Genomic DNA, 19562 nt, shown 5'->3' with positions numbered 1-19562 from the left:
TGGCTCGCAATATGCTGCAGTAATAATTGTAAAAAGCATCTGGGTTAAAGTGTATCACATAACATATTTATATTATTTATTGATTTGCACGAATGACGTATAAATAAAGTTAACACGAAACATTAGAACTACACACTACAAATTTATTAAATAGTTCGTACCACATATCTTTTATCTGTACATTGTATATTTCATCAAATACATTGTAAGTCCTGCTGTAAGATATATAAAATGTTTACAAAAATATAAATGTTTTATTTATATAACAATATTTGAAAGTTATTTTTACAAGTACAAAATAAAATAACGTCTATATTGAAGCTTAATCACTGGTCGTACTAGTATTAAGTACGCAATAAACCTATTGTTCAGGTTTTATTTTTAAAGTCGTCCTCTCGTCTTGTACATATACAGGGTTGCGTAAAAAAAAAACGGAATTAAATTTCGAAGCGTCCCAATGTGCCCCGTAAAATACAATTTGCAGATTTAAGAAGACTGTATGATCTTGAGCCAGAATCCGTTCTCGCTCGTAGTAACAAGGCTGCGTCTACTGAACTTCAACGGCGTAATCGTCTTATCGCAGATCTCCACTCGATGTTTTCTTAAAAACGAAATTATTCCTATCTTGATTTGCAAGAGCGCGAATCGCATTCCTAGAATAATAAAAAATAATTGTTAAATATGTCAATGAATAATTTTTATTCGTTATCTATTATTCAAACTATTGAGTTGTCTGGAAAGTCCATGCCGATTTTTGATAGGTAGTGCAGGTCTGAATATGTCGAAATGGCTGAAAACAAATAACATATACATATGTATATGTACATCCCTTAAAAGGTGGAAAGTTTATGGAACAAAATAATACCTATGTTATTCAATAAATATATGTTACAATTCAAATGTGCCTTTGAAGTTTTCTTAAAAATTGGTACGAACTTTCTGGACAACCTAATACATTGCATATTACCTATGCAATTTCGAGGTCCCTCCCCAAATGGGAGGTATGTGTATGGATGCCTCGTTCTTTTGTTCTCTTCCGTGAATCTCTCAGGATCGAAGCTTGAGGGATTTGGATAATAGTCTGGATCATGGTGAAGGCCGTAAATTGGTATGATAACCCGCATACCTGCTGGTAACTCGACCTTAGTATTTGGTATTTGGTACTGATACTCGCATCTTCGGGAGAGGAGTGAAGCTGGTGGATACTTCCTAAGCGTTTCTGGAACGAATGTTGAAAAATGAAGTTTACAGAATCTTGGCAGAAAATATAAGAGGTACATCTAATTTATGTTGACTATTACCTGCAATCACCATGTCGAGGTACTTCATGTCCTGGACAGCATCGTAAGTTAGTTTGCCGTCTCTGTTGTCGATGGCGTCGTGAATATCCCGTCTTGTTTTTTCTTGAATTTCAGCATTCAGCGCTAACTCGTGAAGGCAAAACGCAATGGTGTTCGACGAAGTTTCATAACCAGCGGCGAAGAAAACAAACGCTTGCGCGGCAATACTGTTCTCGTCCATTTCTATAAATAACGATGCTTATGTGATAAAGTCATTCAATAGGAGTTATTTTTTCTTCTATCGTCCAAGGTATAAGCTATAAAGTCATTCAATAGGAGTTATTTTTTCTTCTATCGTCCAAGGTATAAGCTATAAAGTCATTCAATAGGAGTTATTCCTTTCTTTATCGTTCGCCTATACAACGAATAAGCCTCAGAAATTTGAATTAAAATAAGTATTTACATTCAGAATTAACGAAGTAGTTATAGATTTATAGTACTCCAATCTGTGTACTTTCTGTTTCATTATTAATCTCTGATTCATTCATCAGGAAGTGATATAAATCAGGTATAAGATTAGCAGTACACCTTTTCGTATACCTCATAGATAAGCAAATGTTAAAAATATGAATTTGGAGTTCAAGTCGGGAAACGTACAGTCCTTCTTTGTGGGAAGTTAACGAAACGGTTCGTTAATGTAAAGCATGGTTCCATCGCGGCCACGCGGTTCTTGGATAGCTATGAATGAAGTGCTTACTGTCAATTTTATCTTGATTAATTTGTAACAGAACTGTATCATTTACGACTGCACATTGTAGCTACTCTGAGCACGAACAAGTCGTATATTGACTGAAGAGAGTTATCAATTACGTAATGTTCTCCGATTGGCATAATTGAGTTGACCAGCAATGATACAAGCCATTACAGAAGCCAAACGTGGAAGTGTTTATGTTCGTTTGTCTTGGCTGTTTGTTCGTTTCCATACTTGATGTACGATGCAGTATATTTCGAAGCCATTGGTAGCGATTTATAGAAAACACTTGATAATTACAAAGTGGCAATTCGTGATGTTAAAATACCGATCATTCATTTTGAGCGTAAGATTAGATGGTTTATTTAAGACATTGTAGATGACTGTCATATCTTTTTAAACATTCAACACAGCGAAAGATGGATTATTACAGCGCATGTTAAGAATTTAATATTTTCCTGGCGCTTCTTCCCAAATTTTCGTTTAGGCATAGATAGTAAAGGTCTTGCTAATTTCAACACTGAGGGATATGCTTGATAATTAGTTGCAGTGTCATGTTCAATTGCATAAGAATCGAAACTTGCTAATCTGCTATCGTGACACTCCGAAAAATTTGTTGAATTTGCATAACTGAGATGAATGGTATTCATTTACATTTTTACGTTACAGTACTTTCATATTTGTTGCTTTAACAATAGTTAAGTTATTTCTAAACATTTATTTTTATATTCTTTTAAATTGTACCTATTTCCTCGGCCACCTCTGCGTCTTCTTCATTACAGATTTGCCCGTTCCCCGTGTCACCTTCCAGCGTGCCCTTATTTTTGAGCTCGATCAACAAGTCCATAAAGTCGTGCCTCTTGACGTCGCTCTTTTCCCGTTGCCTGATCATCTGTGACACGACATCCTTGAAGAATGTCGTCACCCCTGGATCGATCACCTGGACACCCAAAAGCTTGTACAATCTAGGCATGGCGGTTCTGAGCATCCTCCAGAGCGTGGTCGTGTAGCTCGGTTTCGAGAGCTTCTTCGCTGCCCTGTGGAACTCGGAGTCCTCGTCGGTGACAGCATTTATTTGTATGCCGAACGCACAGCTACCGATGACGTCTATTGTAAATTTCGTCGCCAACTCGCGAACCTCGTACGGGCTATCGCCTTTGGCGGAGGCGTCGATTAGTTTCTGAAACTCCTCGCTGCACTCCGCCAGAAGGTAGAACATCCTCTTCAGTTTGCCTGAAGAGAAGGCTGGGGTCAGCTTGGACCTGAGGCTCTTCCATTTCTTCCCTTCCAGGTTGAACAGGTGAGCCAACAGGGGATCCTGATGAAAGATAAAGATTACATGTTCACTCTTTATGATTTTACAATGTAGGTATTAGGTGCCATCTGCATATATGGGATATTTTATGGTTGCATTCGCGCATACCATTTATGGTCACCTGCATGTACCTGCTGTATGTGCTAACACATATATGGTATATGCAATACATTGATATACAATGGTATACCATTCTGGGGTCCTATGTAAACAGAGACAGGGACAGTGAGGTTTTTTGAAAACCCGAACATGTACTCCCTCACGTACTCCCGCTGGAATGTTTATCTAACTTAAGTGCTGCGTCCCGGATTTCGTCATCGACTGGAAAGCTGTTCCTAATGAGTCTGCCATTAAACGTCACGTCTCTGGATAATATTGAAATTGTCACATAAATTGGTCAGCCGCATTCTCTTTTATCTCACGTCGACAGACATTGATTTAATTCTTCTTGAGCAATGTTAGTTACTTCACGTTTAATTCATATATGTTCGATTCTATTAATCTAATTTTATTTTCATCAGTCGGATCCATTACCTGAGAATTTACCGGTATACCACGATTCGCGAAGCAGGCGAAATTCTTCACGCAGATATTCTTGATCAGGTCTGGGTCCCGCAGGATGAGCAAGGGCGATCTGACGCGGTACGCTCCAAAGAACCTTTCGTCCTTGAACCATTCGTACATCTCCTGGATGCCCTCTGGCAGAGATTTTCGAAACAACAGCATAGGCGCAAAATTGCCGAAGAACGGGATCGGTTTTCGAAACGGCACACCGCGACTCTCCCAGAAGTCGAAGGTCGAGGTAAAGAAGCAGTACAAAATCACCAGGAACAGTCCCAGCAAGAGGAACTGTTCCAGAAATCCTCTCAACACACTCCACATTTCGAGCAACGCAAACCCCCGTGTCGCATATACAATTTATTTATACGAATACGAAATTGTCTACGGCGTCGAATGTTAATGTTTATGCATGGTAAGCCACGTCCTGCCCGCACGCCAAACTGAAACCGCGCACCGGATATCGGTTCAATGTTATCGCCTCTATGGTCGACGGCGGTTTGTTAAACAAACGAATACTTTATGGAAGCCGCGGCTCAAATTACGCAGTTCGGTGTTTCCATCGAATCCTTGGAATTGCTTTTAGATGTAAGTGCACCTGCTCTGTACGAGCGACTGACTCACGAGTAGCGATCGGATCAAGCACCTTACAAGTATTATACGCGCGCGAGAAAAGTGCCATAAGCCCCTCCACCTGTGGAATTGTCCAATCGTATTTGTCGAGGGACATTTGTTGCTTTAGTCCACGCTCGCGGGTACTAAAGGCTTCGCGGCGTCTACTAATGCGCACGATTGTTGTGGTACAAACGATGACAAGTCACGAAAAGATTTTTCTATGCTTTTTGTTTAAAAAAAGAATAATATTCAGACCTATGAAGTAAGATATTATCATTTATTGATATTGTAGAGTATTAGAAAGAAGTGCTTGAAAGAAATCAAGTAGAGTCAAGTGAATGTTTATATCAAGTTATCTGGCCACACTGATGTCCGCTACTGATTTGTATAGTAGTAGTAGTCCAACCCCGAAACCTTGTTTACTTAGTAAACTTTACTAGACTTGACTCGAATTCGCGAGTACCCATTGAACTTGATCCCATCGCTACTCATGAGTATCGCGTTTACATTCCCTCGCGTCTCCCAGTGAAATGCGAACGATGCTTGTCACGTGCACTTCTCGCGTGTTTACGCGTCCACCGACATCTCGATCGCACGTGATTATTAGGTCGCTAATTTCACCGTTCGGCCGCTAAACGACCAATTAACACTTCTCGGTTAATCACTCCTAAATCGTGACATTTATCGAGTCGGCGTTTCATTTTCAAACGTTTAACGTTTCACTCACTAATTTGCACTTTCGTGTAAAGTTGTATCGCATTTACATAAAGTATTTGCCAAGGACTTTCCCAACAATTTGGTTCACAAAAGATCGAAGTGAGTGTGAAAATAGTACTTGATGATAGTTAGGAATTAATCCTTCATCGAGAATCGTGTCGAGAAAGTTTCAAAACACATTCACGCGGATACTTATAATTCATCGTAAACTTTCTATTACTCTTCGACCAATAAATCGCAGGAACGCAGTTCTTCCCAGTAGGATGTTCCTTTCTCCATCGAATATCCGCGGATATACTCCAAAGGTTCCCCTACGCGGCGTTTCTTTTAATTCTCAAATCTCTTAATCCTTTAATCCTCGTAGTGGCGTTACAACTAATCCCGCATTCTCGTCCGTTTTATGTAACATCGTTCTATTCATCGAACGAATTTTATCGCCCTGTAAACACCAGTTCCGATTAGAGGGGACCAATTATCTCTTGGAAGTCGTAAATACACGAGTGCAAAGTAACCAGAGCGTAGGCCTAACATACCACAAATACACTGCACGAGTTTGGGGGATAACAAGGAGATAGGAAGAGCTGGAGGAGGGAATGAAAGGAAGGAGGAGTGGAAAAAACGTCCCGTATACGCGATGCGTGTCGTTGTCGCCGAAAGGCTGACCTCCCACCGACTGGATATAATGTGTACGCATGCACCCATTTATAGAGACCTTTCGTTCCTAGTCTCTCGGATCGTGGTCCGTGTCCCACTCGTTTATCTTTCAGGGATTCATTATCCCCCTCCCTCATTCGATAATTGATGAGATATATCGAACCACTAGATCCAATCAACCGCTTAGGCCTCTCTTCTATTATTTACACGTAAATATCCGTTACGAATGATCGATAGCCTTGCATTCCCGCGTGCGCTGATACATGCAATCATAATAATGATATGATGACTGTAAGTAATACTGATAGTGGAATTATAGCTCTTTGGTCTCTATTTAAATTAATATTTTTCATAATAATTGTTGAGGCCACCTTCGTTGTTTCCTGAAACAATAAAGGTATTTAGTCTAAGTTAGATCTCACATTTTCCATAATGATGATGACTGTAAGTAATACTGATAGTGGAATTATAGCTCTTTGCTCTCTATTTAAATTAATATTTTTCATAATAATTGTTAAAGCCACCTTCGTTGTTTCCTGAAACAATAAAGGTATCTAGTCTAAGTTAGATCTCACATTTTCCATAACAATTATAAGGTTTTATAATAGGTTGTTAAGCAAAATAAAGTTGTAAGTACAAGTGCTTTCCTATTTGTGGAGAATAGTTTACGTAAATAGTAATTAGTGCCACAACCGATACAAAATTGTGAAATACGTGTTTCTAAGTAAAGCGAATTCCTGCGCGAAATTCCAGAACGCAGTACTAGATCGTAAACGTGTCCGTTGGCAAATTCATTGCGAATGAAAATAGATTTTACTTTTACAGCCAGCCTGGTTCCTCTTCTCTGTGTTTTTAGATGAAAACAGATGGCAGAGCAGACCTAGTTCGATTTCTTCCTGCGTGCCTTTCTCTGCCGTATAGCTCTTTATATGTAATTTATGAGACTAGATCACCGGAAAAATACAAACACGCCGAACCGAAACTCGTTAGCACGATATGCACGCAGTTCCTTTCCTTCGGAGCTGGTCCCTTTATAATTTGCCTGTATTACATAAAAATGTATCGTCGGTTAGGAAACGTAACAAATTTAAGATTACATATGGCCAAAAGTCCTAATTTTTGTATGACTTGCCATAATTATGATTTACGATTGGTAAGTCCAATATTAATACTATTATGATATACTGTGCTAGGTGCGTGAGGTATGTGAAATTATCGTACACGTACAACGATAAAATGAAAAGCATGCCTGATTGTGGGCTAAAAGTTATCAAAGTATACACATGTTTTTGATAAGATTGATAATGAATAGATTATTTGGAAATATTGCATAGACGCATTTTTATACAGATGCGTCCATGTGTTTGCATAATTTATTTTCTCATACCAATATCGAATTTTCAAAGGGTGTAAGTTGCTTTTGAAATTGTTTACAGTAACGTTCTGGAGCAAAACACGACTGTTGATCATGTTTAGTTTTCAAAGTACAATAAACAGAAATCCGTAGCTTTACCGGTCATCGTGAAATTTCGTTTGAATTGAACGTCACAATCATGGCGTCCATGAGACGATAATATTTACATATGTTGACAGAAAGCTACATTATAATTAAATAAGAATTGGGCTCGAAATAATTTGCAGGGATTGTTATTTATTTTAGAGAGGCACAGGATAAATAGATATTGGGCTGTCTGGAAAGTTCATTTTTAAAAAAAAATTCAAAAACATATTTAAATTTTGATGTGTATTTATTGAATTATATGTGTACCATTTTGTTCCACAACCTTTCCACCTGTTAAGGAATGTACACATTTTATTTGTTTTCATCCACTCTGATATATACAGATATATACAACCCAATAGATATCTTAAAATAGAACTGCATAGAACATCATCATAATGATTGAATTCAAAATGAAAACATTAATGGAATATAAACAATAGTGATTAGAAGCGATTACCGTCGACAGATAAAAGGCACGTACTTTACAATCGGTACGTGACACTCGCAGTACGATACACTATTTCGATAAGTCTCATCACTTATCCGTAAAATAATTGACGATCCATCGTCATTAGTCTCCCCTTGTAAACATAATCTATACACACGGTCAATGGTGTTTCAGGTGAAAACGAAGACAGTAAACTCTATACGATTTAGTAAATTCATTGTAATTAAAATTCTTAGTCAGGACAGCTTTCATCTAAATGTTCCATTCACATGTGAAAGTTTATTTATTCAAATGATATTGTGCTTTCTTTCATCGATAACAGAAAACTAGATTGGTAGGGTTATCGACTTTGGTATCTTGGTTAAATGTGGTTCGCCGAGTCACCGTCATTGAAGAGTGCGTTTCAATTCCACTAATTATTATTTACGAGATCGGTAATTCAGTTTGAAATTCACAATGAGTAACTGATCTATTTCTCACCTTGTCTGTGGTTCAGCTTATCACATAATTCATATCAATTCATATGGTAGTCTTATATAGACGAAACTTAGATGTTTTTCAGATCCTGATTCTGAATGCATATGGAGTATCACGTCATCTGTACACTGCAACAAGAGTGTATACACATGTATGTACTGCTTAACAAAAGTTGGCTTATGAAATGGAAAGTTGTAAAATATCTGAAAAATGATTAGTTTTCAATATTCTCCAAATAAAGGCGGACCTATCGTGTATCAGTATAGGTAAGTACACCGTCTGATTGAAAACGCACGCCTGCGCTTGAAAAATGTAGACGATGCTGCCACCATGCGTTGGGATATGTAAATAAAGGGTTGTAACCGCTATTCGCCGCTTTTCAAACGTGCCCGTGAGCGCATATCGATTCTAGCGTGATAAAGTAACCGTCGGTTGTGTACGAGCGTCCTGTTAGTTACGTTTTTTCGTATAAAATAATCTGTTATTTTTGACAGTCCACCATGGAATCTGCTATCGTACATCTCGAACAAAGTGTAAGTGCAATTCTTAATCATTTTCGACTTGCACGTTTCGTATATCTTCCACGTTTCACGTTGACGGAAACTTTCGAAATTGGTCAATTTTCAATGGTTAATTGTCACTCCCTGGCTAACATTTATTCAGTGTTTTCGTAAATTTTCTGTCACGACAGGTTCAAAAAGCTGACGGCAAATTAGATATGATCGCGTGGCAAATTGACGCCTTTGAGAAAGAATTTGAAGATCCAGACAGCGAGGTATGTTTTGATTGACACAATGCTCGGAAATAAAACGCAACTTACACTTCTTCCATGCTTGGTGCTTTAGAGTCAGATTTCTGAAATAAAAAATCGTAGTCAGCGGAATCATTTACATGTTTTCTACTGTTGACTGGTCAATTGATGGAAAAAAAGTCTAATGGAGTAGATCCTTTTGACAGTCATTAAGATAAACAATTGAATTTCCATTTTTAAGTTGCTGTTTGTTTTGTGCTTTTAACAGATCTCTGTGCTTCGTCTATTACGGTCTGTTCATCAAGTTACAAAAGATTATGAAAACCTTCACCGAGAGATATTGGAGGTTCAACAGTTACAAAAGCAACTTTCAGATTCTCTCAAAGCTCAATTGTCCCAGGTTGTTGGGCATTTTAATTTGCTACGTAATAAGATTGTAGGACAACATAAAAATCCACAGTTAAAATAAGATTGGAACATTTAGTAATATTTTGTTTTACTATTTCTGCAAATACATTTGATTTGTTCACACAAATTCTTTTCAAATATTTTAAAAGAAGTGCATAATGCTATCAACAATTAATACAATAGTATATAGTTACAATTTATATGGAAAGTTCGTCCTTGTTTTAATGTGTTACTATGGAAGAGTTGATAGCATAAATTATTAGCAATGAAAGAAGAAATAATTATTATATCTATGAAAGGGGACAAATTGCTTTATTAACTATATTAATAGCTTTTTAACTTTTAATTTCAAAAGGTAATTCTTCCATATGCAATATTTTGATTTATTTTATAATACATTTAAAAGAAAAGTAACATTAAAAAATTCATTATCTACTTCTGCATATAGGATTTCTTTTAGTTTAAAGGCAGCTAATGTTACTACATCTTCCAGTTTTTATTCACATCTAAGAGTATAAATTTGATAATTAATAGGTTGCAAAATATATTAAAGTAATTGTTCAAATTATTTTGATATCTTTATACCCTATAGTTGGTAGGTGTTAGTTGTGCAAAAATATAATTTCCATGGATTTAATATCATGATTTATGCGTAGATCTTATTCTTTATTTTAAATAAATAGTATGGGATCAACAGGTATTATTGACAAATAATTTATTTGACTTCCTCTGTAAGTGCGATATTGGGGCCAATCTATATGCTTGTATGTCCACACAGAATAGGAGAACCAGTAAGATTTAAAAATGTTAATTTTTATTTTATGCACAAATAATTTGTACACATTTTGATGTATCAATTTTCAATTGATACCAAGTATTCATACCAAATGTATCAGTTATAATTGTTATTGATAAATTATATATTGCATAGAGTTTATTAGAAAATTAGTATAGTTTAAAATAATTTTAATATTTGAATAATCTCTAGGAATCATTTTTAAAATGGTTCTCAATTTATTGCCATTCAAATTTGAGGATATCTTTTTACATCTAAATATGTTTTATAACTCGATTTATGTAGACTCCATAATTCTAATGCCAAATGTAATATAATAATTTGTTTGACCTATTATATAATGTAGTACTTGAGAGCTGCATATATATCTGTAATACTTATATACTGAGTGACAGCATGATAATATCTGTGTTACAAAATTTTTAATCAAATTGAATTATAACGAACTTTAAAGAACATACAATATATAATTCCTATTGATGTCCTTGCAATTCATTAGTATCAATATTTTTATTTATATATTTTAAACAATCAAATTGTATCAAGTAATTGAATCACTATAATATGAATTTCTAGTAGCATTTAGCTACATCAAAGACATTCTTTTTACGTAGCAAGTAATACGTAATCATATTCACACCACTCACCCTGTATGTAGTTAGGATACATCAGTATGAAACTGTTTCCTCTCTAACAACAGTTGCAAGATTTCTTGCATAACGTATACTCGAGTATATACGACTAAAAATAATACTTTATAATCAGCAAACAAAACTTTTGAATTGTAATATTTAACAAAAAAAATGTTTTACATGTACAAACATGTAATACTTGTTATGATTTTTAAGATTCTGTTTAAAATAGATTAAATTCACTGTATGTATGTACATGTATAGTATAGTAGAAATGGTGAGTGTTATTTTACAACATGATGGTAATGACAAATATGTGGAAAGCCAAGGGTTGCATACATTAGGATATGAAGAATAATATTGCCTTACGATACAGGTGTGCATTCAACGAGCTGTGTAAACTATGTTGAAGTTAAGGGTGTATTCTAGTCTAGCATTGTGGAAAAATCGATTGGAGTACTTTCTTAGAGTTCGAGGACTTAAATGTATCTTCTGAAGTTTTGTTGAAATTAGATTGTACAGTGCAGCTATACTCATATAGATTAACTGGTGATTGCTCAGCAGTATCTTTAAACTATTCTGTATTTTTGAATGAAAATTAATTCATAAAATGTCCCAATTTTTTTTTGTAGCCAGACTAGAATATCCCCTTATTAGGTGCACGCTATTACGATACACGTAAGTCACAAAAGTCTGTTACTGAATAATGCAAAGAGTAATGTATTTTCAAACATGTCGATTGATTAACTATGTGCGTTTCAGGAAAGTATTTATTTAATAAGGTGAAAATAATTATTGCCTTTCAAGTAATTTAATAATTGGTGTTCGCGAGATAAAATTGGTTCGTTCGTATACTAGTTTAAAATTTGCGCTGTCTGTATTAAAAATTGGGAAAAATAATGATTCAATTTGGAACTTAAATTGAATCCAAATGTAAAAAAGAAAGTGTTTGAAGAAATATTTATTCCTTACATTACTCTTCCATTACTTCATCGCTTGTTTACTTTTTTTTTTTTAACGCTTAAATAAGAACAGGGAAAATACATGTGTGTTCGTGTGACGTTTTCTTGAATGGAGTAACTGAGTTTCATAATCGTGAAACTGTTAGCTATCCTCTTAAAATCGATTACCTATTAAATGTAGCCACTCTCTTTGAGAAACTCCTCTAAGTCAATACTAATAATTCAGGAAAGGAAAAAAAAAAATATTTGTGATACTCAGTGACTCGCACGTTTATCGGGGCTAATTTATATTTCAGTTAATCAGCGACGTCTCATTAAACTCCAATAAAGGGAACATCGTGCGAAGTTTGCTAACTGAAAATGTAAATCAGCCCCTAGATTGACCTCTAGCCTTTACCTAAGCAATTAGATCTGGTCTATACAAAACTGTATCTAATACGTATAAGTTTTGTGGTGACGCCAGTCACGGTCACGCAATTTTTTTTTCTTTTGTTTTTGATTGAAACACGAAAGCGTATCACTTTGGAGTTTATATGTTTATCGAGCCACGAAAGTGCGAACGAACGAGTATTTGTACAAAATTTAACGACCATGTTGTTCGAACAATTTATATAATTTTTTAACGACGTGACTGTGATTAGACGATCGACAATTTAGTGCTCGTTAAAACTTTTTTTTTTTTTTAGAATAGACGTAGATCGTAAGTTAAGAGAAAAATGGTCTGGAACACATTCGAAACGTGCCAAAAAAACATTGGTCAATTAGTATAACGTACCGTTTGGTTTGTCGAACACGGTTTTTTGAACATTCGCTTTTCTGTATAATCTACATATCACATTTCCACGTTTTTCGATGGTCTATTTCACTTTTTACACACGATACTTTCTGAAAGTACTCACTGATCGTTTGTTCGAACAAATTTTGTCACTGTGCAAGGAGTACTTTAATGGAAACTTTAAAAACGGCACCGTCGTTATGTAATATATGATATTTTATTTATCTTCAACAATTACAAATTAGTAGTACGTTTATTTGTAGATGTTTAATGTACTTCATGCAAAAGTAATTCAAATTTTATCTCGATGATAACTGTACGCAATACTCATTATCCAAGTAGTAAACTATTTTCCAACTTTTTATCATTTTTACGAGCTCGATTCATAATTGAACGAAAAAGAATTTTCGAACGACCAGTGTCGTTTTTAATCAAAGCCCTTGCACACTTACGTGTTTTTACGATTGTTAACGAATCGAACTTTAATGCATGGTGCACGCTTTGATAAAATAATAGGCATAATCGACTGTTATTTTGTATAAATTTTTCATTGTTTATTATAACATTGAATAATTTCCAGTCTGAAATAAGTGAAATATAATTGCGTAATTTAATTTTCGATTTGTATAAAATTTATTGTAATTTTCCATTGTTTGCTCGTCAATAGTTGCAAACTAATTTTGATAGCGGAACAACAAACGTGTTAAATGCTCGTATTTCCTAAGGATGATGAGTTCTATTGAAATTTTCATACTGGAATTACGCGATACGATGTTCAAATCGAGCGTTAAAAATTTATTGATCGTTCAAACATTGTATTATACACGATTGCTCAAAATACTTCGATGTATATTGTACAAAATTACGACACAACAAGAAAATTGTATCTTTTTAGATATTTATCACACTATTATGTAATAAATTGTTAACTCTGTAGCAAATCATTGACGAGATGTTATTTTTGTCCCTGATACATCATCCGTTTTACTTTTAACGTAATTTATTTGCTTGACTTCTTTTTCTGTATAGAAATTATCATCAGTTAAATACGTAATTAAGAATAATTATGTACATACGTTATGAAATGATATTCAATTATTGTGTGTATTAAAACATTTCAAATATATTATCTTATTACTTTTAATAGTTACTTTAAAATTTCCATAAAAATTGTTTTTACAATTCTCGAATGCAAATTCATGCTTTTGTATTTTATTTTATTATCGTAACGGTTAAACAGGAAAGATTCTCAGACGGAATACGTGTCTATGAGCTGTTCGCTCTTGAATGTTCAGATTATGAATCATACCTTACTAAGGAATATCTTCATTACTTCAAATTGCCTCTGCCATAAATGCTTAGTCTACCCAGTTTAATGCAAAAACTAACTACAGTAATTAAATTTGTATTATTTCGTATAATTTGTACTCTTTTACTACTTTTCCAATCTTTAATTCAACTATATTTGTGGAAATAAAGGGATAACGTTTAATAATGATCATTCAGGGAAAATGATTTCGTTCTTGTTTTTATTTTGAGGAAGGGGTTTTACAATTTTTACAATTGTCATTCTTGTTACATACACTATGAAATTTACATAAATAAATTTTATAGTAATAGTTACATCATGGTAGTGCCTTTCAATTAATTTCTACGTATACTATAATATATCCTGTATCAAGGATGTTTGTTAATAAAGTAGTCATCGAGACAGCGATAAATCATCATACTTTCATTTCTATTTTCCTGAAAGACACCCAAGGTTAGTTCTTTTGTGGCTAAAAAACCGCGATTTAAATGCCAGGTACGAGGTCAGATGAACCATGAAATAGCCTAATCAATTACTCATTTCCTCTTACCATCGCCCTGAGCGCGGCAGCCTTTAAGGCCTTTGATTGGTACCTGACCGTTCCCGAGAAAAGCCACCCCCATTTCCTTGATGAAAAATCTTTGCAATCACGCGATATTTACCTGTCGAACTATAAGTACACAACATATATCTTACACAGGCAAACTCTTCAACTATTTAACAATCTTGGATCTTGAACAGAAAATAAACTACTGCCAATTTTGATTAATTGTTAGAATTATTGGGAGCATTATTAAAATTACTGAAGAAGATCTGAATAAGTATTAGAGGCTCCATTGATTCTAAATGTTTTCTGTTCAATTCTGTTCATTCTGTTAAAGTAATCTAAAATTTAAAAACCGAACATCACTAATTACTCATAATACTCGAATGAAGAAACGTTCTTGATGAAACATATTTGTAAGTATTTATTTATCAAAGACACGTCTTTTTTTTTTTTTTTTTATTGCACATCTGGAGTTCTTAACACAATTTCTGCAACAATGACGGAAGGATGTCGGTATCGATAAATTTTATTAGCTTCGCGTCGCGCCATCGGAAAATTCGCATCGGTCATCGGTCTGTATTTACAAGCGAGCCTGATATTGCGGGATTGGCATCGCCGCGAGCGTTTCACTGGATCGAAAACCCGCCGTTTCCACGAAAGCTTTAGAGTTTTAAGTTTGTAGGTCGTGCGACGAGGGATTTGTCGACGGAAACTAGGTAATTCGCGATGAAGACTTCGCGGCGGATTAAAGAGGGGATTTTTTCATTTCCACTACATCGAACGATCCATCGAATAAGCCTTCTCGTTTCCAATATCGCGAAATACGGAAGAACGAAACGATAGCGCACAATGTGGCTTATATTTCATCAGGGAATTTTCAAGTCATTTTTTTGATTCCGCCCTGGATCATTTTCTAGTTGTGAAGAAAAAAGCAAATAGATCTGAAAATGCGGTATTCGTATTTTCCGAGTCGGAATCAAAGCGTTAGCTGGCCCGGAAATGACGCAGACGAGATGCAAGAGTGGATGCACGAAGCTGAGGAAAGTGAGGTTTCCGCGCACAGAATCGATCGCTCGGTCTTTGCCTCGAGGGTGTTGGCCGAGTGGCAGCGTTTATGGTTGCGGACGTACCATCGTGGCGAACCTCCCGAACCGGTCATCCGGTTGAATCATTCGGTCTGGTTAAAAGGAAAAGTCCGAAGCCGCACTGTTTCGTGGTGCTCGACGAATTCGCTTCGTTGGTAAGACTCTTGCGATTTCTTTTCAGTCAGAATTTCATCAAATAGAATATACAGGGAGTAACTTTAATATCTGAACAACTTTTTGCTTTATATTTTTGCCTGAGACGAAAATTGAAGTAGTCGAGGTTTTGTAATATATTGTTTTATCATTTTTTTAGCTAGACTCGTTGCTTGAATGCAACGTGTGGGAAGACTGTAAATATTAAAGATACTTGTAGAGATACTATTACTGGGTTGTTTAGTATAAGATGGGTGTGCATGTAACAATTAGGAATGAAGGTTCTTCGATGGATCGGATTTATATTTTAACACGGAACAATGCTTACAGATAATAGGAAAATTTTGAACGGACTTGGCTAAACATTTCTATACAGCTCTTAGATGATATCTATCCTTGGATCGCGTTTCTTATGCTTCCCAGGTAGCTGTGAATATGCAGCCACCTTGACGAGAGGTTTTTCAACGTGCTAGAATTATATTATAGAGGAGGATGAATGTAGAGTGAATATACAGCTTATACATACTTAACAACACCGACATTAGACCGACACTTGAGTCGAGACTAGATCGTTGATCGTCTAGTATAAATAGTTGAGGATGAAACAATAAAAGTAATGGTTCTTCTAACAAACATAAATACCCATAAATAGTCTGCAATGTACCGAATACATTTGGTCAAATATTTCAGTAGAATTACGTAGTAATTATGTATTTATATTTTCATTTAATATAACAAGACTCTGTAAGAAATATTTATTAAGATCATGTTATTGATTAAATTCTTGAATTTAAAAATTTTTCCATTTCGATCTTGAATACTGTACTCGATAATGAAGATTAATGATGAGATACATTTGCGGAGAAAATAAGAATCATTGCTAACGAGACTCTCGAGGATGGTAAAACTTGTCGTGGATATATTACAAGTATACGCACGAAGGCGAATGGAGACTGTTTCAGCATGTGTTTTGCGGAAAGTAGGTAATACATTTCAATACTTTCACCGCATTCTATGTTTTCATATTCGTACATTTCAAATACTGTTCACCGAGGGAGAACTCCTTTAGAGAAAATAAAATGTTCTCTTGCATTTCCACGAACAGCCAATGGAATTAAAAACACAGAATACGTTTATATATTGCTTAAATAATCGTATTCGCGCGGGAGCTCTCTTTATTTTAATATTCGAATTAATGTTTTGCTGGTCCATATTAAAAAGGTGAAAATAATTGAGGGTGGCGGACCTGTACATTACCTGTGTAAACATTTACCAGGAAAATTTATTCTTTCGAGATAACAATATTAAAAATATTAGGTTGTCCGAAAAGTTTCTTTCGTTTTATTAATAATTAATTCATACACAATATTTTATGTTTTATGTTACGTTACAAAATTGTGTACAATTCATTTCGCTCCATTACTGTTACAGCATCAATGTCTAAGAAATTAGATTGTCTATTTATACTAGGTGGTCCGAAAAGTTTCTTTCGCTTTATTAATAAGTAATACATGCACAATAGTTTATGTTTTATGTTGTATTACTGAATCGTGCACGATTCATTTTGCTCGATTACTGTTACAACATGAATGTCTATGTAATTAGATTGTCTATTTATGTAAACACGACCACAAAAAATAATTGAGTGCAACTCGCGAAAGAAACTTTCGGGACAACCTAATATAAACGCTGCCACAGAAAATAATTGAATGCAACTCACGAAAGAAACTTTTGGGACAACCTAATACATTCTCTAATATACTGTGTACCTGTGTTACCTGTTCTTGTACCTCTATTCAATTTTCGTACAATAAACATACGGAATAGCAAAAACAAACTGACAATTGACGAACGCCGTCTGATGTTGATCTCGAAAGAAAACTTTCCGCGAATTAGTCAGCCTTGCATAAACGCTTAACAGCCCCAGCTCCGTCGACGCGAGATCGTTCACTCCTCGCGCCAGGATGACTAAAGTCAAGCAGTTCGTCGTCATTCTGTTCCACGAGGCTGCACTTTCACGCGACACGCTGCGGAAATTGAGCGGAAAGTACCTTGCTCTTGAGCGCAGCGCGAGCTCTATGAAAAGGAAATTGCAAAACGTCTCGGAGGCTGGCCCTGTCCTCCCGATTTCTCGCGAATTTCTAATCGCCGAGGCGGATCCGCTCGATTTGCCGATGATACAGCCATCGATCATCGCAATTCGTCGCGACGCGTTACGCCGGGGATTCTTAACACCGAGATGGACCACGTAGACTCGTCGTAGGTTTAGGTTTTATTGGAACAATGCGATCCAAGACATGAACATTGGAGTAATAAGCAACAAAAAAAATTATCTGCAATGTGCTTCAACGTTTAAAGGGAATTATTCGTTGGAAAAGGACTCCATCGAGATATTAAAAAAATAGTGTTTATTCTAATTATAATAGTGACGACGAAATTGGACAGTTTTTGAATTAAATGAATTGTATCAAATGAATGAATTAAACTTCATACTTTTGTTAACTAAATTCATATATACTTTATAATATATATTGCATTTAAACAATGACTTAGTTGCTCATCACAAGTATCTTTATAAGTGTCTTAATAATTGTATTTCTAACGTTCGCAGTACCTCTATGTGCATACTTCTCTATAATAAAATTCCATTACGTTGAAAAACAGCTTGTCAAGGTTGCCACACATCCACACCCACCTAGGAAGCAATTAGAAACTCGTTCTAAGGATAGCCTTGATCTAAAAGCTCCTTTGAAATATTTGACTTCATCCAATATTTCCCTGTTACCAATTATCTAAGCGTTGTTCCCTATTTAAAAAAAATACAAGTCCAGTGCATCGAAGAACATTGTTAGACCTTTGTTGGAACCAATGTTAGATCCCCACCCACCGTACTAGACAACTCAGTAAACCTGTCTCTCTAAGTGTCACTCCGAGTGTCTCCAGCCTTTACAGTCCCCCTACGTTGATCCTGCTCGACAATAAAATTCCACCGCGTTGAAAAGCCTCTGATCAAGATTTCCATATACCCACACCCACCAAGGAAGCGATTGGAAACTCATTCTGATGCCAGCTTTTCACCGAAAGGTGTGGGCCACGCGTGTCGAGCCGTATCGTCTCGGCGCGTCGAGTCGTGCCGCGAATACGAGCGAATGCCTCGTTCTAATGACCTACTCCCACATCGGCGAGGGTCCGTGCTCGCAGCCGAGCAAAGTCGAGTTCAGTCGTCGACTGACCGGGGTCCGGGCCTTTTCCGCGGGCCTGATTCACCCGATGCCAGATACGTGTACACTCCCGAGCGAGCCGGGCCTTCCGTTCCTTTCCCGTTGACGGTACGTGTGCGCAAATTATTCTGACCCTCGACGCCGGTTCAGTGCCGTGGGAGCTGCTTGGTTCTTGACTCCTTCAAACTGCGACTCTCGAAATAATTAGGAGAGATCACGAGGTGAAAGTGCAATCTAATTTTCGAGGAGTAAGGAGTAATTTTTGACGAATATGAGGAGTAATCGGTTTTTTTTTTCGAATTTTCGTTGGGTTGAATTTGGGACTCATGGTATGGTCGAACGATTTATTTTGAGGTCATTTATGAGGTGTATTGTTTGTTGGGTAACTCTGAGCAGACAGAAAGGAGTTATCTTTGGGTATGACAGTGTTTTAGAATCATTTTTGAATAATTATTTTGGGCATTACTGTTTTAAGGCCCATTTTTGTATATTCTTCATTGAATTAATAAGAACAGACAGATAAAACTTGTCTCATTTTTGCATGTAACTAATACTAGAAAATACTAGTTATCTTCGAGTACACAATCTCCTAATTATTTCGAGA

The 19562-nt window shown here is 35.9% G+C and overlaps 2 protein-coding genes across 3 annotated transcripts; one reads left to right on the top strand and one right to left on the bottom strand.

Moving 5' to 3' along the window:
• Nucleotides 1-122: 122 nt before the first annotated feature.
• LOC128890450 (cytochrome P450 6a2-like) lies at nucleotides 123-5913 on the bottom strand. Of its 2 annotated transcripts, XM_054148930.1 has the most exons (6): nucleotides 5457-5913; nucleotides 3881-4473; nucleotides 2776-3349; nucleotides 1302-1523; nucleotides 968-1219; nucleotides 123-653 (listed from the first exon to the last, which is right to left on the bottom strand). In XM_054148930.1, the coding sequence occupies exons 2-6, from the start codon at nucleotides 4226-4228 to the stop codon at nucleotides 487-489; spliced, it is 1563 nt and encodes a 520-aa protein (XP_054004905.1). In that variant the 5' UTR covers nucleotides 4229-4473; nucleotides 5457-5913; the 3' UTR covers nucleotides 123-486. The 2 variants fall into 2 exon arrangements, with proteins under 2 accessions (XP_054004905.1, XP_054004904.1); XM_054148929.1 differs by lacking the exon at nucleotides 5457-5913 and having other exon boundaries at nucleotides 3881-5226.
• Nucleotides 5914-8686: 2773 nt separating this feature from the next.
• On the top strand, nucleotides 8687-9620 carry LOC128890365 (uncharacterized). Its single transcript, XM_054148803.1, has 3 exons — nucleotides 8687-8852; nucleotides 9011-9094; nucleotides 9339-9620. Exons 1-3 carry the CDS (start codon nucleotides 8820-8822, stop codon nucleotides 9537-9539), a joined length of 318 nt encoding a protein of 105 aa, XP_054004778.1. The 5' UTR covers nucleotides 8687-8819; the 3' UTR covers nucleotides 9540-9620.
• Nucleotides 9621-19562: the final 9942 nt, after the last annotated feature.

This window comes from Hylaeus anthracinus, unplaced genomic scaffold (genome assembly GCF_026225885.1).
Source record: "Hylaeus anthracinus isolate JK02 unplaced genomic scaffold, UHH_iyHylAnth1.0_haploid 12000, whole genome shotgun sequence".
NCBI lineage: Eukaryota > Metazoa > Arthropoda > Insecta > Hymenoptera > Colletidae > Hylaeus > Hylaeus anthracinus.
Note: the sequence above shows the minus strand (reverse complement) of the source record. Positions and strands in the feature narration are given on the sequence as shown.